Source organism: Leuciscus leuciscus (assembly GCF_965113295.1).
Source record: "Leuciscus leuciscus genome assembly, chromosome: 10".
NCBI lineage: Eukaryota > Metazoa > Chordata > Actinopteri > Cypriniformes > Leuciscidae > Leuciscus > Leuciscus leuciscus.
In genome coordinates, this window is record NC_138734.1 from 18,813,385 (window position 1) to 18,841,149 (window position 27,765).

The 27,765-nt window shown below is 41.2% G+C and overlaps 1 protein-coding gene and 1 long non-coding RNA gene across 2 annotated transcripts in view; both read left to right on the plus strand.

Annotated features, from left to right (window-relative positions):
- LOC309508567 overlaps positions 1-27,765 on the plus strand; it is a 73,757-nt gene that overhangs the window by 18,346 nt on the left and 27,646 nt on the right. The window lies entirely within an intron of this gene.
- Positions 17,434-19,205, plus strand: LOC309508434 (uncharacterized protein). Its single transcript, XM_082183071.1, has 2 exons — positions 17,434-18,291; positions 18,592-19,205. The coding sequence occupies exons 1-2, from the start codon at positions 17,670-17,672 to the stop codon at positions 19,032-19,034; spliced, it is 1,065 nt and encodes a 354-aa protein (XP_082039197.1). The 5' UTR covers positions 17,434-17,669; the 3' UTR covers positions 19,035-19,205.

The window sequence follows — 27,765 nt, forward strand, 5'->3', positions numbered from 1 at the left end:
GCTTATATTATTATTATTATTATTATTATTATTATTATGTGATATAATATTATTGTATTTTATATTATTCTTCCAGTCATAATCTTGCATATAACCTGAATTTAGTAAATCTGCCTAGCAATTGTAGATCAGTCATGAACAGGTAATTGTGATTGGTTAAACAATTCAAGCTCCGCCCTGCTATGCTCGGTGTGTGTGTGTGTGTACTCGTCTATCTATCTAAGTGGGGACGTTGGTGTCGTTACACACTCACTAACAGGGGACCGTCGAGCCAAGTGGGGAAATTTTTCAAGTCCCCTGTTGGTCATGCTTTAAAACATGTTAAAATCAGCCAAAACACGCTCTGGTTAATTTTGTACATTTTTGACCAAGTGGGGACCTACATGTGTGTGTGTGTTTAAATCCATACTCAGCAGCGCTCCTGTAGGCTGGAGCAGGAACTGCAGTGGCCCATTAACACACGTCGTTCACACTTCTCTATTGTCTGAATGGCTGCTGTCCTAGAGAGGCTCTGAGACTGTAGAGCTGCTGTTTAACTGCTTCAGTAACACTTAATAATAACTCCACGCTATTAATCATTAGTTAAGCATTAGTAAACAGTTAATTCATTTATAAAGCATTAATATACACTAATAAGCAGTATATAAATGCAGTTATAAATGCTTTATTCCTGTTTTAAAAGCATATCTATAATGTGTTTAATAATTGTATTTTCATACTTTATTAATGATCAATTTATCATTTCTAAATGAAGTATAGCATCATTTACAAAGCAGTTATTTAGGAGTTGTCAGTGGTTCATAAGATCCCTTAGAAAGTGTGAGTAAATGATTAAACTATTTCAATGTACATTCATACATCATACACTTATTATTCAGACATATAGTAATAGTTACTTAGTGTGTTAATAAATGCTTTATTAACATGTATTTCTACTCTTTTCAGGTAGTTATAAAGCATTTAGTAGAGGTCAGTTCACTATTTTTTGTGAGCTCATCTAAAGTGAGGACTAGTTATGCTAGTTATGTAGGAGATTTAAAGGCTGTTAATATTTCTATGTTCTCTATCACTGTGTTGTGTTGTGTTTGTTTCCTTTTTCTGTTTAGAAGATAAATGAGTCTTTAAATCTCCTTTATAAATGCTTTACTAGGCATAACTAGTCCTCACTTTTGCTCACAAAATAGTGAACTGACCACTACTAAATGCTTTATAACTCCCTGAATCTACTACATTTACTCACACTTTCTAAGTGATCTTATTAATCACTGACAACTCCTAAATAACTGCTTTGTAAATAATGCTATACTTCATTTAGAAATGATAAATTGATAATTAATAAAGTATGAAAATACAATTATTAAACACATTATAGATATCCTTCTAAATCAATAATACAGCATTTAAAGCTGTATTTATAAACGGCTTATTAATGTCTGCTTTATGAATTATGATTTAACTGTTTACTAATGCTTAACTAATGATTAATTAAATGCAGTTATTATAAAGGGTTACCATATATATATTATATAATATTTTTCATAATATAACTTCAAATATCATTTTCTTTATAAAAAATTAAATAAAAAAAACATGCCAAGAGGGGATCTGCAACTCAATGTTATAATTATAATGTAATTATTATTATATTATAAAGGTATTAATAATGCGACAGATAGTATTGGCTGCCTATTAACCCTCTGAGGTCTGAGCTGTTTTCTGGGCCATGGAGGTGTTCTGACATGCTCTGACATTTGTGTTTATTTCTGTTTCTAGTGACATTTTCATGGCTAAAGTCTGATTACACTGTATTCAGCACAAACTCTGCTACAATAATATATCAGCAGCATGTATGTAAAAGTTTGTAGTTTTGAGATAATGACATTTATGCGTGGTTTGTGAAAATACAAAAAAAAATTCTCACTGAAATAAGGCCATGAAACCCATACTGATTATTTCTTCGCAAGACTTTTGAAAATTGTATGACATAGCCTAGAATATTTGCTCCAAAACTATGTGAAAATCACCCTGACTGCTCATTCAGATAAGACAATATATTGATTTAAAATTTCTAAGACGTGTTTTGTGTGACAAAGCCATATGCGAAGAGGCGTGATCATCTCATGAATATGTAAGCTTTTAACACCTGAGAAAGACAAAAACACTCCCCTAACTGCCCTATTAGGAGCGATCAGGCCCTGTCATTCAGAGCAACCTTGCACAAAGAATGAGGAGATTTAAAAAAGAATGGCTTTTAGATTGTTTGGATTTATTTACAACACAACACAATCCAAAAATACAAATGACAAAAGAGCACATTGAAAACAATGATCCAAAGACAGAGACCTTTGTGCCATTCCTAAAAACATTGTACATAGGCCTACCTTTCATTTCCAAGGTGTTTGATTTTCACTTTACCATGTTCATGTACAGAGACTCATGTGAATGTTGAAGTCAGCAGGACTCAGTTGCATCTGGTCCCTGAAAGAAAAAAAAAAGAGAAAAAACTGTGAACATACTGATATCAAGAGAAACTATAGGGCTGCACGATTTTGGGAATAGATTTTAGATTTTTCTGGTTAAAATTTCTTTTTAAAATTCACAGAATACACACACACACACACGTTTCCAACAATATATAATGAACACCAGGTTTGTTGTGCCTTGTAGGCATAGGCTACGCAGTGCTGCATAAAATAATAATAACAATAAATTAAATCTCCCAAAAGATTTCAAGAACAACTACGCTAGAGAAAAATATATTGATTATCATATGTTACTTCAAATGTTTCCATTCGTTATGATGATATGAAATGAGATAATAGTAAAAACATAAAGCCTAATGTTTGGTGCATTTTTCCTTTCAAACGCAATCGCGCTCCAAAATATGATACAGTAAAACCCACAGCGCGCTCCAAAATATGATACATTCAAACCCACAGCGCGCTCCAAAATATAATACTCAAACCCACAGCGCGCTCCAAAATATGATACATTCAAACGCCATCGCGCTCCAAAATATTAAACATTATGGTTATACATATCTATGTTTGAGCAGATATCCACAAACAGTATTTAACAGGAAACACGGGTCTAAATAGTATAATATTCACCATATATCTAGCAACAGTTCAACTGCAATGTGAAGTTTATGCAACAATACCATAAACTAATAAGTAAGAATTTCTTACCTTACATCTTTCTTGTCTTCAAATCGCGTTCTTCTTCTTCTGAGGTAAATCCAGTAAGCTCACAGCGCGTCTTCCAAACTCGACGAAAAGCAGAGACTTGTGAAGTGTTTTGGTGTTTTGTGTTTGAGGTAACGAGGGCGTTCGCGTCCCATGTGGAGATTTGCATGTGAATCACTTTTGCGCGAGTGGGCGTGTCGAATTAAAAAGTAATTAGCAAGCGTTTGAGATACTGGACATCCTGTTGGTTTTATACAAATTACTTAAACAGAGAATATTTGTTTGCAGTTTGAATCCGATCATTTAAAAGTACACACTTAAATGTGTATAAAGGTATATGGCTCATAAATGTGTGAGAAGGATTCGCTGAGTTTTGTTTCAGTTTATAGACGTGCTCAAGAAAAAAAAGTTCACCGTGACGGAGAGGCAGAACGCACACCCTGTTTATTTTCTTTATTTTACAAAGCACAATGTTTTGATTTGATTGTAAGTGGACACATACAAAAGTAGAAATATCACAGATTATTTTTTTATATTTCTTTTTTCTGTATAACCATAAATGACGGAGTAATTTAAGTTTATGTTGCTGCTATGTGAAAAAAATCCAGCAAAACGCGTCGGCGCGTTTCTCGACCTCAGAGGGTTAATTAAAACATAATTTCTACAAAAAAAACAACAACAAAAAAATCAATAGACATGTCCTTATTTTTCTGTTTCCTTTGTTTCTAGGATGTTGATGTACAGAGAAAGTCAGTGTTTGAAATATTGCTCAATTTAAATGCAACCAAACATATGTCGTTCGTTACCATCCAACAGTGGACCTTTCTTTAAGATCTAATTCAAAACTTTTGAGTTGACTTGCTGCATCTGGTCATTTTGAAGAAACCAAAATTAAATACACAATTTTCTTTTAAGGTCTTTTTTCATAATATAACTTCAAATATGCAAAAAAAAACTAAATAAAAATAAAAATAAATTAAACATGCCAAGATTGAATCTCAACTCTGAATGATCTCTACCTATACAACAGTGGACTCACAATAGCCTGCAATGGAACTGTGTGTGTGTGTGTGAACAGTTAAGTATGTCTTTATTTTGTAACTATAAGTTATATATATTTATATATAGGCCTTCATAGATACTTTCTATGCTTGGTTATGCAGTCCCTAACAATTTACTTGCCATTGTTATGTGCCATTGCACTCACACATACATGTCTATATTACTAACAGACCAATGTCGCTCTACACTGGCCAAGTGAGGACTCACTGAACGATCTCTATCTATACAAGTGAGGACTTGGCTGCAATGGAACTGTGTGTGTGTGTGTGTGTGTGTGTGTGTGTGTGTGTGTGTGTGTGTGTGTGTGTGTGTGTGTGTGTGTGTGTGTGTGTGTGTGTGTGTGTGTGTGTGTGTGTGTGTGAACAGTGAAGTGAACTGGCAGTGAAGTCTGTCTTCATTATGTATATATAGTATATTATATAGTATATTATATATTATGCCTTTTATCATTCATAATATTTGTTTATTTTATTTAACACTTATTTTCTCTCTTCATAGATACTTTCTATGTTTGGCTATGCAGTCCCTTTAGGGTTTATAGGATTAATCAAACAGAAATAGCTCTGTTTACGGTAAATAGCTCTGGTAACGATTTCAGGTCACTATAGTGACCTATATTTAGTATAGCGTAAAGCATACTTTATACAGTGAATAATGATTTTATTAATCAAAATGAACTTCGCGTCCCCAGTTGGATGGTAAAGAACGATACGTGTTTGGCTGCTTTGTACATTTCTTGCCATCACAAACACACTGTAAAGATTTTGGAGGTCAATCTCAAAATGTTATGTAGAAAAACTAAAGTGCAATAAATAATACACGCTTTAGGGTCTGTTTACACGACATCATTTTCAACTGAAAACTGAAAACGTTTTGGCCGTTCATTTCAACGAAAATGCCATTTTGGGGGCCTGACAATGAAAGCTTTTGAAAACGAGTTTTTGTGAGCTCATCTAAAGTGAGGACTAGTTATGCCTTGTAAAGCATTTATAAAGGAGATTTAAAGGCTGTTAATATTTCTATGTTCTCTATCGTGTTGTGTTTGTTTCCTTTTTCTGTTTAGAAGATAACTGAGTCTTTAAATGAGCTCGCAAAATAGTGAACTGACCACTACTAAATGCTTTATAACTGCCTGAATCTACTACATTTACTCACACTTTCTAAGTGATCTTATTAATCACTGTAAACACCTAAATAACTGATTTGTAAATAATGCTATACTTCATTTAGAAATGATAAATTGATAATTAATAAAGTATGAAAATGCAATTATTAAACACATTATAGATATGCTTCTAACTCAATAATACAGCGTTTAAAGGTGTATTTATAAACTGCTTACTAATGTCTGCTTTATGAATTATGATTTATCTGTTTACCAATGCTTAACTAATGATTAATAGGATGCAGTTATTATAAAGGGTTACCATATATATTATATTAACTTCAAATTTGCATTTTTTTTTATAAAAAAAAAGCATGCCAAGAGGGGATCTGCAACTAAATGTTATAATTATAATGTAATTATTATTATATTAAGATATTAATAATGCGACTGATAGTATTGGCTGCCTATTAATTAAAACATCATTTCTACTCTTAAAAAAAATCAATAGACATGTCCTTATTTTTCGGTTTCCTTTGTTTCTAGGATGTTGATATACAGAGAAAGTCAGTGTTTGAAATATTGCTCAATTTAAATGCAACCAAACATATGTCGTTCGTTACCATCCAACAGTGGACCTTTCTTTAAGATCTAATTCAAAACTTTTGAGTTGACTTGCTGCATCTGGTCATTTTGAAGAAACAAAAATGAAATCATTTTTTTCATAATATAACTTTAAAAAAATAATAAAAAATAAATAAAATTAAACATGCCAAGATTGAATCTCAAATCTCAACGATCTCTACCTATACAACAGTGGACTCACAATAGCCTGCAATGGAACTGTGTGTGTGTGTGTGTGTGTGTGAACAGTTAAGTATGTCTTTATTTTGTAACTATAAGTTATATATATTTATATATAGGCCTTCATAGATACTTTCTATGCTTGGTTATGCAGTCCCTAACAATTTACTTGCCATTGTTATGTGCCATTGCACTCACACATACATGTCTATATTACTAACAGACCAATGTCGCTCTACACTGGCCAAGTGAGGACTCACTGAACGATCTCTATCTATACAAGTGAGGACTTGGCTGCAATGGAGCTGTGTGTGTGTGTGTGTGTGTGTGTGTGAACAGTGAAGTGAACTGGCAGTGAAGTCTGTCTTCATTATGTATATATAGTATATTATATATTATGCCTTTTATCACTCGTTTTGAAAACGATGCCTTTACCATCTGCATGTAAACAACATAAACGTGAATTTGTGAAATTGTTACGTCATTCCAACCCGGTCACACTAAATGCGTCTCTATAGCACACATTGTGTTTATTGTGCAATTTATACGTGCATATGATAGGCATGGGTGGGTTTAGGGTAGGTTTAGTAGTGGTGTGTAATATGTAATATGTATTATATGTTTGGTTAGGATTAGTTTTGTAGGATGTGTGTGTATTACACTCAATAAAGTGCGTATTATATGCATGTAAAAAAATATATTTTCACGTAAAAATTGCACGATAAACACAATGCGTGCCATAGAGATGCATTTTCATGAGATCAGGCAGGTCATGCACAAGTATATAACATGGTCACATGCGTACTTATCATCACGTGTTCACATGTTCATGAGTATTTGAGTTTTTTTGTTTGTTTTTTTTTAAAAGGAAGAAAGGTTTGGGGTGTGCTTTTAGATGGGCCTTTAAAATTTGACAAACAAATATCTTCAGTAATTGGATCTAGTTTCTATCAACTCCGTCTTTTGTCTAAAATTAAACACTTCCTAACTGACAAAACACTAGAGATGGCTGTTCATGCTTTTATTACTTCCCATTTAGACTACAGCAACTCATTGTATTGCGGTATTTCCAAGTCACAAATCGCTCGCAGCAAGATTTATTCACAAAAGTAGTAAATATAATCACATGATGATGATGATACATTTTATTTATATTGCGCTTTTCTGCTTTACATATAGCCTCACATTCAAGCTGGGGGCAAGCTGGGGCCAGTTGTACTGTTAGAGGGGCCAGTTTAGACCTTATTGTTGTCATATCATTTTCTGCACTGCACTATAGGCATTAACAGGCAAAATACCATGATTACCAATCATTCAACAATGTATTTGCATTTCCATTATATTTTTTAGATTTGCATTACATATTCAGAATCAGTCACATTAACTGCATTCTACGATTTTTGTGTTTTTTTGCAAAAAGATCAGCAAATTCATCTAGATTTAAGGCCTTTGCCCTCCTTGACTCACTACTTAGAACACCTAAATTGCTTAATCTGTCATCTGACATTGTGGACCTGAGATAGGTTTTCACCAGCTTTAGTGCATACAATATAATATACAATTAAATTATGCTTATTTTAAATGTATTGTGCAGGCTAGGTATAAAAAATATAGGAAAAACCATGATAATATGAAACGCTTCAAAACAGAGCGCACAAAGCGCGTATGCGCATCGCGGGTGCAGAATGATGTGCTCAAAGCAACATGGAGTCACAGTGTTCAGCGCTGCGCTGCACAAGTGCGCATTTAAAAGTTCACGGCACAAAGCGAAGAAATTTCGAGCGCACAAATCCTAGTGTAGCCTATATCTGTCCAACAGTTTATTGATCATTTGTTTCTTCACATAGTGAAGTTTTAAATTCCAGTTATTGTGCGTTTGATGCCGATTCATAGTCCTTGTGGTGTGAACAGGCACACGGTAGCGAGTCGTTTTAAAACAGCAACAAACATAAAATACAAATACACAAAATAAAGTCATTTTATGCAAATCCACAGCCTTTTATCTACAGATCAAGCATTATAATGTGTATATATCATATTGGAGAGAGTTTTACCGTGCATATATGTAATATAATATAAATTAACATTACAAAAGTTAATGATAGTACATTTCAAATACCTAAAAATTGACAATTAAGTGATTTTGTTCGAGTCAAAAATATTACTTAACATTAATGAACCAACGGTACACATTTTTTACTTTAGCAATCTTATGGGTTGTGGTCTCTCAGACATTGGCAGTAATAAAAATACAATAAAAACATAGTTTCCCTTTGGACTTAAATTACATATCTTTGTGGTATACGGTAGAAATATTGCACATTTCAGTCTAGCTTAGGTTTTTAAAATAAATAACACAGTCTTGGAAATAATATGTAAGCATGTGCAAATAAGCCTGTATAGTAAATCAAGTTCTGTTGGTCTTTGTGTTTAAGTGAGAAATTAATTCATTTAAATTGAAAGATCTCAATGTTTATAAGATCTTTCAATTATGTTTAACAGTTTTGAGCGTATAAAAGAGTGTATAAAAATGGGCTCTGAGTTTTGGCAGTGGTTGTGTCTAAGTGAAATATGTAGTTTGGAAGATGTAGTCACTGAATGCATTAATACAACATTGAATGACACAGACATTTGCAACACTTCTACAGTAATACCGTAGTAAAATATTTTCAGAATCTAAAAAAATAAATACTATCAAAACAATTAGATGTAGCTGAACACATACAGGTATTAATCTTTCAGTTTCATCACCATCTATAAAAAGGGGAAACTTGGGGGAAATGTGTACTGTACTGTAAACAATGACCATGTGACATAAAATGCTGTGAATTCTGAACAACAGAAAACAGCAGAAATATGTTAGAATTCTACCCGTTATTTGTGTGTTTTTTTTTATTTAACGTGTGTTTTTTTGGGGGTAAAACCTTTTCTAGTGTTCTGGAAGAATGAGTTGATCTGAGAATGAAGTTTCAGTGCATTTTGAGTGCAGTGCAGGACCAGCGACAAGCATACTAGAGGCACAGCAAGAACGCGCAAGTGTTTTTGCCAGAATACTCTGTTCCCCTGTTAATTCAGTGTTGTATTTTAGTCAAGGTAAGCCTATCTTCGATCCTCTTGTGACTTTGTATTTTTAACTTCACAGAATTCTGTATTTTAGCTAGACGCGTTGGCACAATTAACAACAGCCGCGAGTGAAATTTAAAATTATTGTTACATTTGCACTTAAGCCTTTGCTCCTAGCAGTTTGGAATTGGCCCATTTTCGCGTTATTTACACTTAATTGCCCGACCGAAACAGCATCTGCAAGAATAGATATAAATAGAGGCATTTCAGATCATTCCAGCAGGACCAGCGACAAGCATACTAGAGGCACAGCAAGAACGCGCAAGTGTTTTTGCCAGAATACTCTGTTCCCCTGTTAATTCAGTGTTGTATTTTAGTCAAGGTAAGCCTATCTTCGATCCTCTTGTGACTTTGTATTTTTAACTTCACAGAATTCTGTATTTTAGCTAGACGCGTTGGCACAATTAACAACAGCCGCGAGTGAAATTTAAAATTATTGTTACATTTGCACTTAAGCCTTTGCTCCTAGCAGTTTGGAATTGGCACATTTTCGCGTTATTTACACTTAATTGCCCGACCGAAACAGCATCTGTAAGAATAGATATAAATAGAGGCATTTCAGATCATTCCAGCAGGACCAGCGACAAGCATACTAGAGGCACAGCAAGAACGCGCAAGTGTTTTTGCCAGAATACTCTGTTCCCCTGTTAATTCAGTGTTGTATTTTAGTCAAGGTAAGCCTATCTTCGATCCTCTTGTGACTTTGTATTTTTAACTTCACAGAATTCTGTATTTTAGCTAGACGCGTTGGCACAATTAACAACAGCCGCGAGTGAAATTTAAAATTATTGTTACATTTGCACTTAAGCCTTTGCTCCTAGCAGTTTGGAATTGGCCCATTTTCGCGTTATTTACACTTAATTGCCCGACCGAAACAGCATCTGCAAGAATAGATATAAATAGAGGCATTTCAGATCATTCCAGCAGGACCAGCGACAAGCATACTAGAGGCACAGCAAGAACGCGCAAGTGTTTTTGCCAGAATACTCTGTTCCCCTGTTAATTCAGTGTTGTATTTTAGTCAAGGTAAGCCTATCTTCGATCCTCTTGTGACTTTGTATTTTTAACTTCACAGAATTCTGTATTTTAGCTAGACGCGTTGGCACAATTAACAACAGCCGCGAGTGAAATTTAAAATTATTGTTACATTTGCACTTAAGCCTTTGCTCCTAGCAGTTTGGAATTGGCCCATTTTCGCGTTATTTACACTTAATTGCCCGACCGAAACAGCATCTGCAAGAATAGATATAAATAGAGGCATTTCAGATCATTCCAGCAGGACCAGCGACAAGCATACTAGAGGCACAGCAAGAACGCGCAAGTGTTTTTGCCAGAATACTCTGTTCCCCTGTTAATTCAGTGTTGTATTTTAGTCAAGGTAAGCCTATCTTCGATCCTCTTGTGACTTTGTATTTTTAACTTCACAGAATTCTGTATTTTAGCTAGACGCGTTGGCACAATTAACAACAGCCGCGAGTGAAATTTAAAATTATTGTTACATTTGCACTTAAGCCTTTGCTCCTAGCAGTTTGGAATTGGCACATTTTCGCGTTATTTACACTTAATTGCCCGACCGAAACAGCATCTGCAAGAATAGATATAAATAGAGGCATTTCAGATCATTCCAGCAGGACCAGCGACAAGCATACTAGAGGCACAGCAAGAACGCGCAAGTGTTTTTGCCAGAATACTCTGTTCCCCTGTTAATTCAGTGTTGTATTTTAGTCAAGGTAAGCCTATCTTCGATCCTCTTGTGACTTTGTATTTTTAACTTCACAGAATTCTGTATTTTAGCTAGACGCGTTGGCACAATTAACAACAGCCGCGAGTGAAATTTAAAATTATTGTTCCCTTTCGTGGTCACTCCGAGTTACGTCGGATATATAAGGAAGTACGCTGGCACAATGCAGACATGTTTTCGCTTCGGAGCCGAGAACTTCTCCACTCCTTGTAAGCCAAAATTCTGAGTTATTTCTTCTCATTCCTTCGAGACGAGCGAGCTCTCCGGTGTTGGTGTGACGGCGATTTCAGCGAGTGCACACTTCCCTGCTGATCTTGTCAGTGATCTGACAGTTAGTGTGATTTCTCCCTGTTCGCTTCAACATCCGCGGAGTTTTCCTCTCACAAAAAGAGCATTGCATGTGGCACGTCTTTTTAAAGATGTCTCGCCCGTGCACTTCTGGTTGTGGTCGCGATGTATTTTCTCCTGATGGGCACAATCTCTGCTTAGCGTGTTTGGGCGTTGATCACGCTGAAGCAGCGTTTGTGGATGATTCATGTTCTCATTGCGGGAACATGACCATCTCCATGCTGCGGTCGAGACTCAATGAGCTCATCAGAGCGAGAGTCCCCTCATCCACACCCCGATCTACGGTCTCCCCGAGAGGCTGTACTTCGGCTGGTGGCCAGGGTGACCTGAGGGTATCTGTGTGGGACAAACCGCCGACACGTCCACGGTCCACACACCCCTCTTCAGCATTGGTACCCGCGCAAACCGAAACCGCTGGTCCCTCTACGGAGGCCCCGCGCGTTTCGTTTGGCGTTCCACAGGAGGATGCAATGTCGATCACTGCATCACAAGGTGGGCATGAGTCCTCGGGAAGTGAGGATTCGGCTGTGTTGCCGCCCTCGGGTGTGCCAGCATTGCCCGAGTCTGATCCCGAGCTGACTGCCATGCTTTCCCGGGCAGCCGCGGCCATTGGGCTCGAGTGGTCCTCGCCGCCCGATCCAGTGCGCTCGCGGCTGGATGATTGGTTTTTGGGAGCGGCCGCTGACATTCGTCGCCGCCCAACCCCAATACCATTCTTCCCGGAAGTGCATGAGGAAGTCACGCGGTCCTGGAAGGCTCCCATGTCTTCCCGCGATCGTTCGTCGGCTTTCTCCGCCTTTCCTCCCCTCGATAGAGCTGATGCTTGTGGGTACACTGGGATTCCCACGGTTGAACGTTCTGTCGCGATGCAGCTGTGTCCGGCAGGCGCTTCATCACGTGGTGATCCTAAGCACCCGTCCAAAGCCTGTGGATTCTCGTCCACTCTCGTGGCGAAGTCTTACAGTGCGGCGGGACAGGCAGCTGCCTCTTTGCATGCCATGGCCATCCTGCAGGTCTACCAGGCCCAGATGCTTCGTGACATGCACGAGGGCAGGACGGACCCAGGGCTCGTTGATGAGCTGCGCGCCGCCACCGACCTCGCTCTCCGAGCGACGAAGGTGACCGCGCGCTCCCTGGGTTTGGTGATGTCCACAGCTGTGGTCCAGGAGAGACATCTCTGGCTGAACTTGGTTGATATGTGTGAGCCCGAGCGGACTCGTCTGCTTGACGCTCCCATATCCCAGGCCGGCCTTTTCGGCGGTGCGGTCGAGGATTTTGCCCAACAGTTCTCGACCGCCCAGAAGCAGACTGAGGCTATCAAGCACATTCTGCCCCGACGCTCCGCTGCTCAGCCGTCGGCACAGAATCCTCAGCCTGCTCGCCGCCGAGGGCGCCCTCCCGCGGCCGCCCCTCCCGCACGGCCCCAGCAGCAACCTTCACCCGGGCCGCGTTGTGGAGGGAGCCGCAGGCAGGCGCCACAGCCCTCTCCAGCCCCGCCGCCCGCTAAACGCCAGGCCAAGCGGCGCTCCTGAGACGGGCTGCTCAGGGTTGGCTTCAATTCTGTCCCAGGAGCTGGTAGCAGGGCCACTCCTTCCCCCGGTGGAGGGCCGGGGGAGAATCTTTTGTTCTCCACTCCCCGCTGCTCGTCCAACGACGAGCAGTACTCTGATGTGGTTGAAGACAGAATTGAATTCCCCAATCCTGAGCCGACAGAGTCCGAGGGCCGCAGTGCGCGCCACCCTCGGGTCCCGCCACTGCCGCCCTCCTCTGTCCCAGAGGTGCGGGATGACAGCACGCGCCGCCCACGGGCCACGCTCCTCTCTTCCCCCTCTGTCGCCAGACCCCTGCCAGAGCACGCCCCCGTGGGACGCGCGCCCTCCCCTGGCCTCCTCTGGCAGGACGCGGTTAATGACCGTGCCCCCGCACAGGGCCGCTATGCCACCCTCGCCGGTGCCGGTCATTCCGCCTCGCTGCCCCACCGACGGTACGTCTGTGGTTCGTATGACCCCGCTGGTGCACTTTCTGGAGGCCTGGCTAGAGCTTCCCAGACTGTCCCGCTGGGTCGCGAGAACCATCAGGCTCGGCTACGCGATTCAGTTCGCGAGATCTCCTCCCCGCTTCAGGGGAGTCCGCTTCACTATGGTCGGTGGCAATGCCCCTGTCATGAGAGCGGAGGTCGCCACCCTACTGGCGAAGGGTGCGATCGAGATTGTCCCTCCAGCCGAAATGAAGTCCGGCTTCTACAGCCCTTACTTCATTGTACCCAAGAAGTCCGCTGGGTTACGGCCAATCCTCGACCTGCGCGTCTTGAACCGCTCCCTTCACAGGCTGCCGTTCAAGATGCTAACGGCCAAACACATCCTCCAGTGTGTGCGGCCGCAGGATTGGTTTGCAGCGATCGACCTGAAGGACGCCTACTTCCATGTCTCCATTTTACCTCGACACAGACCGTTTCTACGGTTTGCTTTCGAGGGGCGGGCATACCAGTACGCGGTTCTCCCTTTCGGGCTAGCCCTGTCTCCTCGCGTCTTTACGAAGGTCGTCGAGGCAGCCCTTGTTCCCCTCCGGGAACACGGGGTTCGCATCCTGAACTATCTCGACGACTGGCTGATCCTAGCTCACTCTCGAGACCAGGTTTGCGAATACAGGGACCTAGTGCTCCGGCACCTAGTTCGTCTGGGCCTTCGGGTCAACTGGGAGAAGAGCAAACTCTGCCCCGTGCAGAGGATCTCTTTTCTCGGTATGGAGATCGACTCGGTCGCCATGTGCGCGCAGCTTACGAGCGAGCGCGCGCAGTCACTGCTGACTTGTCTTCGTCAGTTCGAGGACAAGAGTGCGGTTCCACTGAAACTTTTTCAGAGGCTCCTGGGGCATATGGCATCCGCAGCAGCAGTAACGCCGCTGGGATTGCTTCATATGAGACCGCTTCAGCTTTGGCTTCGCGATCGAGTCCCGAGGTGGGCATGGCAACACGGCACGCTCCGAGTCCCAGTGACTCCAGCCTGCCGTCAGACCTTCACCCCGTGGGCGAACCTCAATTTTCTACGGGCCGGAGTGCCCTTAGAACGAGTTTCCCGGCATGTTGTTGTGTCAACAGATGCCTCCAACACGGGCTGGGGCGCCATGTGCAATGGTCATGCTGCCGCGGGCTCCTGGACAGGACCCCAGCGCCTTTGGCATGTCAATTGCCTCGAGTTGCTGGCTGTACGTCTCGCCCTGCACCGCTTCCATACGCTGCTCAGGGGCCAGCACGTACTAGTCCGATCAGACAATACCGCAACAGTAGCGTACATCAACCACCAGGGTGGTCTACGCTCCCGCCGTATGTCGCAACTCGCTCGCCACCTCCTCATATGGAGTCAGAAGCATCTGAGGTCGCTTCGAGCCATTTATATCCCGGGACACCTGAACCAGGCGGCCGACGAGCTGTCTCGAGTTCGGCCTCTCGCTGGAGAATGGCGACTCCATCCCCAGACGGTCCAGCTGATTTGGGATCAGTTCGGCGACGCGCAGGTAGACCTGTTTGCCTCCCACGACTCGTCCCATTGCGACCTGTTTTACTCCCTGACCGAGGGCACGCTCGGCACGGATGCACTGGCGCACAGCTGGCCGCGGGGCCTACGCAAGTATGCGTTTCCCCCAGTGAGCCTTCTTGCGCAGACCTTGCGCAAGATCAGGGAGGACGAGGAGCAGGTCATTTTGGTTGCCCCGTACCTGCGGTGGTGGCTACCATCACTTCCGCTAGAGCATCGTCCACGAGACATGCCTATGCGTTGAAGTGGAACCTCTTCGTCAACTGGTGTTCTTCTAAACATCAAGAACCCACGAAATGCCCGATCAGTGTCGTGCTTTCCTTCCTGCAAGAAGGGTTGGAGCGAAGGCTGTCTCCCTCCACCCTGAAAGTGTATGTTGCCGCCATTGCCGCACATCACGAAGCAGTTGATGGTAAGTCTCTGGGAAGGCACGACCTGATCGTCAGGTTCCTGAGGGGAGCGAGGAGACTAAATCCTCCTCGTCCTCCCTTCGTACCCTCTTGGGACCTCTCAGTGGTTCTAACTGCCCTGCAGAGTGCTCCATTTGAGCCTTTACAGTCAGTGGAGCTTAAGTTCCTGTCAATGAAGACAGCGCTCCTGGTTGCATTGGCCTCCATCAAGAGGGTAGGGGACCTGCAGGCATTTTCGGTTGACGAAGCGTGCCTGGAATTCGGGCCGGCTAACTCTCACGTGATCCTGAGACCCCGGCTTGGATACGTGCCCAAGGTTCCTACCACACCCTTTCGAGACCAGGTAGTGAACCTGCAAGCGCTGCCCTTGGAGGAGGCAGACCCAGCCTTGGCACTGCTCTGTCCAGTACGCGCCCTCCGTGCTTACGTAGACAGAACACGGTGTTTCAGGACCTCAGACCAGCTCTTTGTCTGTCATGGTGGGAAGCTGAAGGGAAAGGCTCTCTCAAAGCAAAGGTTATCCCACTGGATAGTGGATACCATTGCTTTGGCATACCAGCAGCAAGGTCGTCCGTGCCCCCTTGGTGTGAAAGCCCACTCCACACGTAGTGTGGCTTCCTCTTGGGCTCTAGCGCATGGCGCCTCGCTAACAGACATTTGTAGAGCTGCAGGCTGGGCGACACCCAACACATTCGCGAGATTCTATAATCTCCGAGTAGAGCCAGTTTCTTCTCATGTACTCGCTTCAACCAGCCGGTGCTAGATTCTGCTCAGGTGTCTTCGCTTGCTCGCCATTCCTCTCCACGGACGGGATACGTGCGATATTTCTCTCAGGTGAGTCTGATAAGCTCTGAGTTTCCTCCAGCACTGGTTACGTCAACGCCTGAGTTATGCCAATCTGCCATAACGCAGCTTTTGCGCTTGACTAGGTGCCTCCATGTGCATGGTTCCCCCTCTGGGCGACCCCCACATGTGTATTCCACTGTAAGTCTCCTTGTGAGCGTGTGTCTTTCCCTTGGCAAGCCACCTTGACACCCCAGTGATTTTCCATATGCAGCCCTCGGGGTCATATGTGTATTCTAAGTCCCCCCCATCAATGGCTGGGCATAATTGCATATTTCTCTCTGGAGATATGCTTCCCAGTGTACCTTGGTATCCCTGTGTTAAGTAGGACTCCTTCGTTCGTGCTAGTCTCACAACAGGGAGCTCAGACTTACGCAGGGCACTGGAAGACAGCCGAGGTGGCGTGATTAGACTGGAACCCCAATCGTCGTCATCCGACGTAACTCGGAGTGACCACGAAAGGGAACGTTACGTCTTCCTGCCACTTCCGCTGTACCGCTGAAAAACGCCTGGGGCCAGTCTCGGCTCCTCAGCGAAGACATGTCTGCATTGTGCCAGCGTACTTCCTTATATACCCCCTGCGGCGGGCGGAGTTACGCTATGCAAATTCCGCAGACCCATGGCATTTCATTGCCATTGGCTCGTTTTATATACTCGAAGGTGATAGGCTTCTAAGCGAAACCCCAATCGTCGTCATCCGACGTAACGTCTCCGTTCCCACTCAGGGAACGAGGGTTACATCCGTAACCGAGACGTTACATTTGCACTTAAGCCTTTGCTCCTAGCAGTTTGGAATTGGCACATTTTCGCGTTATTTACTCTTAATTGCCCGACCGAAACAGCATCTGCAAGAATAGATATAAATAGAGGCATTTCAGATCATTCCAGCAGGACCAGCGACAAGCATACTAGAGGCACAGCAAGAACGCGCAAGTGTTTTTGCCAGAATACTCTGTTCCCCTGTTAATTCAGTGTTGTATTTTAGTCAAGGTAAGCCTATCTTCGATCCTCTTGTGACTTTGTATTTTTAACTTCACAGAATTCTGTATTTTAGCTAGACGCGTTGGCACAATTAACAACAGCCGCGAGTGAAATTTAAAATTATTGTTACATTTGCACTTAAGCCTTTGCTCCTAGCAGTTTGGAATTGGCACATTTTCGCGTTATTTACACTTAATTGCCCGACCGAAACAGCATCTGTAAGAATAGATATAAATAGAGGCATTTCAGATCATTCCAGCAGGACCAGCGACAAGCATACTACAGTATACTACTGTACTCACTCAAGCGGTGAAAGCATTATCCGTATATCTGTGTAATTTGCGCGCTGTCGCGGAAGCGTCAGCGGAAGCGTTCAGCTCTCGTGTTCAGCCTCCTCGTGTGAAGACCGACTCGGGTAAAGACCAGCGACTCTACCTGCGCGACTCCACCGAGCAAGGACACCAGAAAGGCACTTAAGTATCTCCTCTTCCCTTCTTTTTCCCTCAACTTATCCTATTGTTCACCTTAATCAACATGTGCTTTCAATACATTCCTGTTATCTCTCGGCAACGTCCTTTCATCACGCGCAATAGACAGCGCAATACTGCCAATCTACGTCCCATCCTCACATCCTCACACACTCCTCTCTCTCTTTCCGTGGGTCTATGGAATTGTCAGTCAGCAGTCAATAAAGCTGACTTAATTCCAGCCTTTGCATCTCATTCTACTCTTAGTATCTTGGGGCTGACTGAGACCTGGATTCGTCCAGAAGACTCAGCAACCCCTGCTGCTCTCTCTAGCAATTTCTCCTTCTCCCACTCCCCTCGCCAGTCTGGGAGAGGTGGGGGTACAGGGCTTCTCGTTTCTAACAATTGCAAATACTCCACGCTCTCTTCTCTATGCAACAACAACTCATTTGAATATCATGCTATTACACTTACAACTCCCATTAAAATCCATATTGTAGTCATTTATCGCCCCCCAGGTCAGCTGGGTAACTTTGTAGATGAGCTGGATGTGCTGCTGTCCACTTTCCCTGAGGACGGCACCCCACTTCTAGTCTTCGGTGACTTCAACATTCATCTCGAAAAGCCACATGCAACAGACTTCACCTCACTCCTAGCCTCTTTCGATCTCAAACGACTCATCACCACAGGTACTCACAAATCAGGCAACCAACTGGACCTGGTTTACACACGCAACTGCACCACAGAAAACATCCTGGTGACACCTCTCCACGTTTCAGATCATTTCCTCATTACTTTCAGTCTACAACTCTCTACCCCTGCACCACCACCCCCACCACCAGTCACTTTCAGACGAAACCTGCGCTCACTTTCCCCCTCCCATCTTTCCTCTGCCGTGTCATCCTCTCTTCCCCCACCCTCACAATTCTCATCTCTGGATGTGAATACCGCAACGGACACCTTATGCTCCACTCTAATCTCTTCTCTAGACATTATCTGCCCCCTCTCCTCCAGGCCAGCACGCGCTACTCCCTCTAACCCCTGGTTATCTGAGGTTCTTCGGGAACACCGGACCGAACTCAGGGCAGCGGAGAGGAAATGGCACAAATCAAAAGACGCATCTGACCTGAGTATGTATCAATCTCTCCTCTCCTCCTTTTCTGTTGATGTTCATGCTGCAAAATCTTCATACTTCCACAACAAGATCAACAGCTCCTCCAACACACGATTACTCTTCAAGACATTCAACTCTCTCCTCTGTCCACCTCCACCACCACCCGCCTCCTCCTTAACTGCTGACGATTTTGCGCACTTCTTCACCAAGAAAACAACAGCTATCAGCAGTCAATTCTCAGCTCCACACACACAGGAACCCAGACCGACCCCTTCCACAGCCAATACCCCTCTGTCATCCTTTTCTTCGCTAACCTAGGAAGAAGTATCTACACTTCTCCTCTCCAGTCACCCTACCACCTGCCCGCTTGACCCCATCCCCTCACACCTTCTACAAGCCATCTCTCCCACACTTCTACCATCACTCACACACATCATCAACTCATCCCTCCATACTGGCACCTTCCCTACAGCATTCAAGCAGGCTCGGGTTACTCCACTGCTCAAAAAACACACGCTAAATACATCACTTGTAGACAACTACAGACCTATCTCTCTCCTACCATTCATTGCGAAGACACTTGAAAGAGCTGTCTTCAACCAACTAACATCCTTCTTGTCTCTAAACAACCAGCTGGATGTCAACCAATCTGGCTTCAAGAAAGGACATTCAACAGAGACTGCATTACTGTCAGTCACAGAAGCCCTACGGATCGCAAAAGCTGCTTCCAAATCTTCAGTCCTCATTCCTCATTCTCCTGGATCTGTCTGCTGCCTTCGACACGGTGAATCATCAGATCCTTATGTCCACCCTCTCATCACTGGGCATCACAGGAACTTCACTCCACTGGTTTGAGTCCTATCTCACAGGTAGGTCCTTCAAGGTCGCATGGAGAGGTGAGGTATCCAGAGCACATCAGCTGACCACAGGGGTTCCCCAGGGTTCAGTTCTTGGTCCCCTCCTCTTCTCCATCTACACCACATCACTGGGACACATCATACGGGCACACGGTTTTTCCTACCACTGCTATGCTGATGACACGCAGCTCTTCCTCTCCTTTCAACCAGATGATCCCACAGTAGCTGCACGGGTCTCAAGCTGTCTGGCGGACATCTCCACATGGATGAAGGAACATCACCTGCAGCTCAACCTGGCAAAGACTGAGCTTCTCGTCCTCCCTGCCAATCCGTCTCTACAGCATGACTTCACCATCCAGCTAGAGTCATCATTAATCACCCCATCAAGATCGGTCAGAAATCTTGGAGTAACGTTTGATGACCAGCTGACCTTCACAGATCACATTTCAAAGACAGCTCGATCATGCAGGTTTGCACTGCACAACATCAGGAAAATCAGGCCTTTCCTAACTGAGCATGCAACACAACTCATCGTCCAGGCCCTGGTCATCTCTAGGCTTGACTACTGCAATGCTCTTCTGCCTGGACTTCCAGCATGTGCAACCAAACCCCTACAGATGATCCAGAATGCTGCAGCTCGTCTTGTCTTCAACGAGCCCAAGAGGGCCCACGTCACTCCTCTGTTCATCTCTCTGCACTGGCTACCTCTCGCTGCTCGCATCAAGTTCAAGGCACTGACGCTTGCTTACAGAACTATCACAGGCTCAGCTCCCTCCTACTTTCACTCACTCCTACGAGTCTACATCCCTACCAGACACCTACGATCGGTCAACAAGCGACGTCTCGTGGTTCCATCACAGAAAGCCACAAAATCACTTTCCAGAACATTCTCATTCACAGTTCCATACTGGTGGAACGCTCTCCCCACCCTCATCCGGAATGCAGAATCCCTGACAACATTCAAAAGACAGCTGAAAACCAATCTCTTCCGTGAGCACTTAACCTTATAAAAAAAATAAAAAAAATAAATAAAGTGTTTTCCTTTCCCTTTGTAACATCTAAGACTGTGGTATAAATGATTGAATGATTTAACCATAACTCATTACTATCCTTGATATTCTAAAATGGGTATTTTTCATGTGTATGTAGACTAGGGTGTGTGAATTGAGTTGTTGCACTCCCCCCCCCCCCCCCCCCCCCCCCCCCCCCCCACACGCAATTTACATATCAATGCAGGAAGGCCTTAAAGGCCAGTGTTTTTCTTAGGTGAGAAAACTGGCCAACAACCCCCAGAGTACTGTTACCAATATCTGTGCAACTTCTCAAATACACTAGAATAAACTAGAGAAAACGCTGGGATTTACCCTGCCAAATTTATTTTGTAAAGTTTTCTTTTGTAAAAATGTATTTAAAAAACAAATAAAACAAGAATTACACTATCTACTGTTCACTGCAGTTAATGTTACATTATCCACGTTTACAATACTGTACAAAAATATGAAACTGAGATTAACACTTGTATAGGTGTTTAGTTAAATATAATTTTTTTGTTTTTGTTTTTTTTAGATTCAGAATTTAAATATTAGGTTTTGAACATCAGTTTTGATTAGAGAATGTAAACATCTGCAAATTGGCCTGTATAGAACATAAATGTCTGTTGGTGTTTGTGTTAAGTGAGAAATATTTTTTTTTTTTGCCAAAGCAATAATAAATGATCCACAGTTTGGCTCACATAAGCCCCGTTCACACAGAGATTCCGGAAAATACACTGATAATTTGTCCCGCGATTGTTTGATTTCTGTTCATTCACACTCCCAGGGATTTTCTGAAATCAGTATTATATATTATAATATAATATTTAAATATAAAATCTTGTTTACTTGTTTAGCACTATGTTTACAATGAAACTAAATTAATGATTATTCCAAACACACATAAAATGTAAGTTTCCCAATTCTAAAGTCACTTTTTCAAAACTCTCTTCACACAGTGATCACACCTTCCGTCTATGTGAGCTAAACTGTGGATCACTGCTTTGAAAGATGTCATTGAATGCATTTTGTTCCATTTACATTAATTATTCTTAAACACAAACACCAACAGAACTTTATGTTCTATACAGGCTAATTTGCACATGTTTACATACTCTTTTTAAAACTGTTAATAATAATAGTACTGTTAAACTGTTTGTTAGTATACTTTACTTTATTGTCCTTTTTCAGGAAATTTGTCTTGGACTCAAAGCTGCATTAGTACACAACATATACATACACACACAAACCAAAAAGAGTTTAAAACTACATATATGTATAACTACATCTTGCTATTTAACATATTAATAGATACTCTAACGGTTACTCTTACTCAGTGGGACTCTATACCGTCTCCATGATGGCAGAAGCTGATACATTGGAAATAAAACATGGCTTGAATCACTCACTATTGTCTGTGCATTTTTAAAAATCCACGATTCGTAAATTGATTGAAGTGGTGAGTACTCTCTTACACCCATAACTTACATTGCAGTTTTCACAAGACGTGCAAGCTGTGATTTTAAATGGACCGAAAGATTGCCATATGAAGTTTGCATCCTATAATTTAAAAGACTACCTAAAACGGCATAATGAAATAATTGCATAATTCTCTGATTTACACCAAACAGCCTAAGTCTTCTTAAAAAATACAATCGTTGCCGGAATTTTGAACAAAGATAATCAATGTTGGCTTTCCAAGTAAATGAACGATCAATGACCACACCTATATACTTATAGGTATCCACCTGCTCAATATTATCATAGATGATAACTGGGCTGTAATCAAAAAGGATCATGTAACATCAACTGCAGTGAATTATAAACAGTAGATAGTGTCATTCTTGTTTTATGAAAGCATTTTACAAAAGAAAACATTGTGTAATGCTCCTGTTGTTTGTGTTTTTTTTTATTTTATGTGTGACAAAGTGTATCACTAAGTGTATGGGTGAAACCTTTTCTAATGTTCTGGAAGAATGAGTTGATCTGAGACATGACGTTTCAGTGCATTTTGAATGTGAAATGAACTGCTGTCAAGCTGTAAGTTGGTTAGGAGAACTGAGTGAAGAGTTTTGAAAATGTACCTAAAAATTGAGAAATGTGTCTTAGCGATTGTAAAAACCTGTAATTTAATTTAATTTGGCAGGGTAAATCCCAGCGTTTTCTCTAGTTTATTCTAGTGTATTTGAGAAGTTGCACAGATATTGGTAACAGTACTCTGGGGGTTGTTGGCCAGTTTTCTCACCTAAGAAAATCACTGGCCTTTAAGGCCTTCCTGCATTGATATGTAAATTGCGTGTGGGGGGGGGGAGTGCAACAACTCAATTCACACACCCTAGTCTACATACACATGAAAAATACCTATTTTAGAATATCAAGGATAGTAATGAGTTATGGTTAAATCATTCAATCATTTATACCACAGTCTTAAATGATGTCTTAAATTATATCAGGTTAAAAGACCATGATATCTTCTCCAAACCAACTTACAGCTTGACAGCAGTTCATTTCACATTCAAAATGCACTGAAACTTCATTCTCAGATCAACTCATTCTTCCAGAACACTAGAAAAGGTTTTACCCCCAAAAAACACACGTTAAATAAAAAAAAAAACACAAATAACGGGTAGAATTCTAACATATTTCTGCTGTTTTCTGTTGTTCAGAATTCACAGCATTTTATGTCACATGGTCATTGTTTACAGTACAGTACACATTTCCCCCAAGTTTCCCCTTTTTATAGATGGTGATGAAACTGAAAGATTAATACCTGTATGTGTTCAGCTACATCTAATTGTTTTGATAGTATTTATTTTTTTAGATTCTGAAAATATTTTACTACGGTATTACTGTAGAAGTGTTGCAAATGTCTGTGTCATTCAATGTTGTATTAATGCATTCAGTGACTACATCTTCCAAACTACATATTTCACTTAGACACAACCACTGCCAAAACTCAGAGCCCATTTTTATACACTCTTTTATACGCTCAAAACTGTTAAACATAATTGAAAGATCTTATAAACATTGAGATCTTTCAATTTAAATGAATTAATTTCTCACTTAAACACAAAGACCAACAGAACTTGATTTACTATACAGGCTTATTTGCACATGCTTACATATTATTTCCAAGACTGTGTTATTTATTTTAAAAACCTAAGCTAGACTGAAATGTGCAATATTTCTACCGTATACCACAAAGATATGTAATTTAAGTCCAAAGGGAAACTATGTTTTTATTGTATTTTTATTACTGCCAATGTCTGAGAGACCACAACCCATAAGATTGCTAAAGTAAAAAATGTGTACCGTTGGTTCATTAATGTTAAGTAATATTTTTGACTCGAACAAAATCACTTAATTGTCAATTTTTAGGTATTTGAAATGTACTATCATTAACTTTTGTAATGTTAATTTATATTATGTTACATATATGCACGGTAAAACTCTCTCCAATATGATATATACACATTATAATGCTTGATCTGTAGATAAAAGGCTGTGGATTTGCATAAAATGACTTTATTTTGTGTATTTGTATTTTATGTTTGTTGCTGTTTTAAAACGACTCGCTACCGTGTGCCTGTTCACACCACAAGGACTATGAATCGGCATCAAACGCACAATAACTGGAATTTAAAACTTCACTATGTGAAGAAACAAATGATCAATAAACTGTTGGACAGATATAGGCTACACTAGGATTTGTGCGCTCGAAATTTCTTCGCTTTGTGCCGTGAACTTTTAAATGCGCACTTGTGCAGCGCAGCGCTGAACACTGTGACTCCATGTTGCTTTGAGCACATCATTCTGCACCCGCGATGCGCATACGCGCTTTGTGCGCTCTGTTTTGAAGCGTTTCATATTATCATGGTTTTTCCTATATTTTTTATACCTAGCCTGCACAATACATTTAAAATAAGCATAATTTAATTGTATATTATATTGTATGCACTAAAGCTGGTGAAAACCTATCTCAGGTCCACAATGTCAGATGACAGATTAAGCAATTTAGGTGTTCTAAGTAGTGAGTCAAGGAGGGCAAAGGCCTTAAATCTAGATGAATTTGCTGATCTTTTTGCAAAAAAACACAAAAATCGTAGAATGCAGTTAATGTGACTGATTCTGAATATGTAATGCAAATCTAAAAAATATAATGGAAATGCAAATACATTGTTGAATGATTGGTAATCATGGTATTTTGCCTGTTAATGCCTATAGTGCAGTGCAGAAAATGATATGACAACAATAAGGTCTAAACTGGCCCCTCTAACAGTACAACTGGCCCCAGCTTGCCCCCAGCTTGAATGTGAGGCTATATGTAAAGCAGAAAAGCGCAATATAAATAAAATGTATCATCATCATCATGTGATTATATTTACTACTTTTGTGAATAAATCTTGCTGCGAGCGATTTGTGACTTGGAAATACCGCAATACAATGAGTTGCTGTAGTCTAAATGGGAAGTAATAAAAGCATGAACAGCCATCTCTAGTGTTTTGTCAGTTAGGAAGTGTTTAATTTTAGACAAAAGACGGAGTTGATAGAAACTAGATCCAATTACTGAAGATATTTGTTTGTCAAATTTTAAAGGCCCATCTAAAAGCACACCCCAAACCTTTCTTCCTTTTAAAAAAAAACAAACAAAAAAACTCAAATACTCATGAACATGTGAACACGTGATGATAAGTACGCATGTGACCATGTTATATACTTGTGCATGACCTGCCTGATCTCATGAAAATGCATCTCTATGGCACGCATTGTGTTTATCGTGCAATTTTTACGTGAAAATATATTTTTTTACATGCATATAATACGCACTTTATTGAGTGTAATACACACACATCCTACAAAACTAATCCTAACCAAACATATAATACATATTACATATTACACACCACTACTAAACCTACCCTAAACCCACCCATGCCTATCATATGCACGTATAAATTGCACAATAAACACAATGTGTGCTATAGAGACGCATTTAGTGTGACCGGGTTGGAATGACGTAACAATTTCACAAATTCACGTTTATGTTGTTTACATGCAGATGGTAAAGGCATCGTTTTCAAAACGAGTGATAAAAGGCATAATATATAATATACTATATATACATAATGAACACAGACTTCACTGCCAGTTCACTTCACTGTTCACACACACACACACACACACACACACACACACACACACACACACACACACACACACACACACACACACACACACACACACAGCTCCATTGCAGCCAAGTCCTCACTTGTATAGATAGAGATCGTTCAGTGAGTCCTCACTTGGCCAGTGTAGAGCGACATTGGTCTGTTAGTAATATAGACATGTATGTGTGAGTGCAATGGCACATAACAATGGCAAGTAAATTGTTAGGGACTGCATAACCAAGCATAGAAAGTATCTATGAAGAGAGAGCGTTAAATAAGAAAAATAATATTATGAATGATAAGAGGATATTCTCGCCTCTGCTTTTGAACTGTTGTCGTCGGGCCGTCTGTATTTTTTACCCCGTTGTAGATTTAAATGGTCTTTCCTAAAAAAAATCGTATTTTAACATTTTTGATAACTGATGGGTTATATATATATATATATATATATATATAGAGAGAGAGAGAGAGAGAGAGAGAGAGAGAGAGAGTGTGTTACATAATGAAGGCAGACTTCACTGCCAGTTCACTTCACTGTTCACACACACACAGCTCCATTGCAGGCTATCAAGTCCCCACTAGTATAGATAGAGATCGTTCAGAGTTTCAGGTCCCCACTTGGCATGTTTTTTTTTAAATAAAAAAATGCATATTTGAAGTTATATTATGAAAAAAGAGCTTAAAAGAAAATTTTGAAAGAAATGTTTCTTAAAAGAAACATTTCTTCAAAATGACCAGAAACACTAGTCCCCTCTTGGCCAGTGTAGAGCGATAGTCCCCTGTTAGTAATATAGACGTGTGTGTGTGTGTGTGTGTGTGTGTGTGTGTGTGTGTGTGTGTGTGTGTGTGTGTGTGTGTGTGTGTGTGTGTGTGTGTGTGTGTGTGTGTGTGTGTGTGTGTGTGTGTGTGTGTGTGTGTGTGTGTACTCGTCTATCTATCTAACTGGGGACCTTGGTGTCGTTACACACTCACTAACAGGGGACCGTCGAGCCAAGTGGGGACATTTTTCAAGTCCCCTGTTGGTCATGCTTTAAAACATGTTAAAATCAGCCAAAACACGCTCTGGTTAATTTTGTACATTTTTGACCAAGTGGGGACTTACATGTGTGTGTGTGTTTAAGTCCATACTCAGCAGCGCTCCTGTAGGCTGGAGCAGGAACTGCAGTGGCCCATTAACACACGTCGTTCACACTTCTCTATTGTCTGAATGGCTGCTGTCCTTGAGAGGCTCTGAGACTGTAGAGCTGCTGTTTAACTGCTTCAGTAACACTTTATAATAACTGCACGCTATTAATCATTAGTTAAGCATTAGTAAAGAGTTAATTCATTTATAAAGCATTAATATACACTAATAAGCAGTATATAAATGCAGTTATAAATGCTTTATTCCTGTTTTAAAAGCATATCTATAATGTGTTTAATAATTGTATTTTCATACTTTATTAATGATCAATTTATCATTTCTAAATGAAGTATAGCATCATTTACAAAGCAGTTATTTAGGAGTTGTCAGTGGTTCATAAGATCCCTTAGAAAGTGTGAGTAAATGATTAAACTAATTCAATGTACATTCATACATCATACACTTATTATTCAGACATATAGTAATAGTTACTTAGTGTGTTAATAAATGCTTTATTAACATGTATTTCTACTGTAGTTCAGGTAGTTATAAAGCATTTAGTAGAGGTCAGTTCACAATTTTTTGTGAGCTCATCTAAAGTGAGGACTAGTTATGCTAGTTATGTAGGAGATTTAAAGGCTGTTAATATTTCTATGTTCTCTATCATTGTGTTGTGTTGTGTTTGTTTCCTTTTTCTGTTTAGAAGATAACTGAGTCTTTAAATCTCCTTTATAAATGCTTTACTAGGCATAACTAGTCCTCACTTTTGCTCACAAAATAGTGAACTGACCACTACTAAATGCTTTATAACTCCCTGAATCTACTACATTTACTCACACTTTCTAAGTGATCTTATTAATCACTGACAAC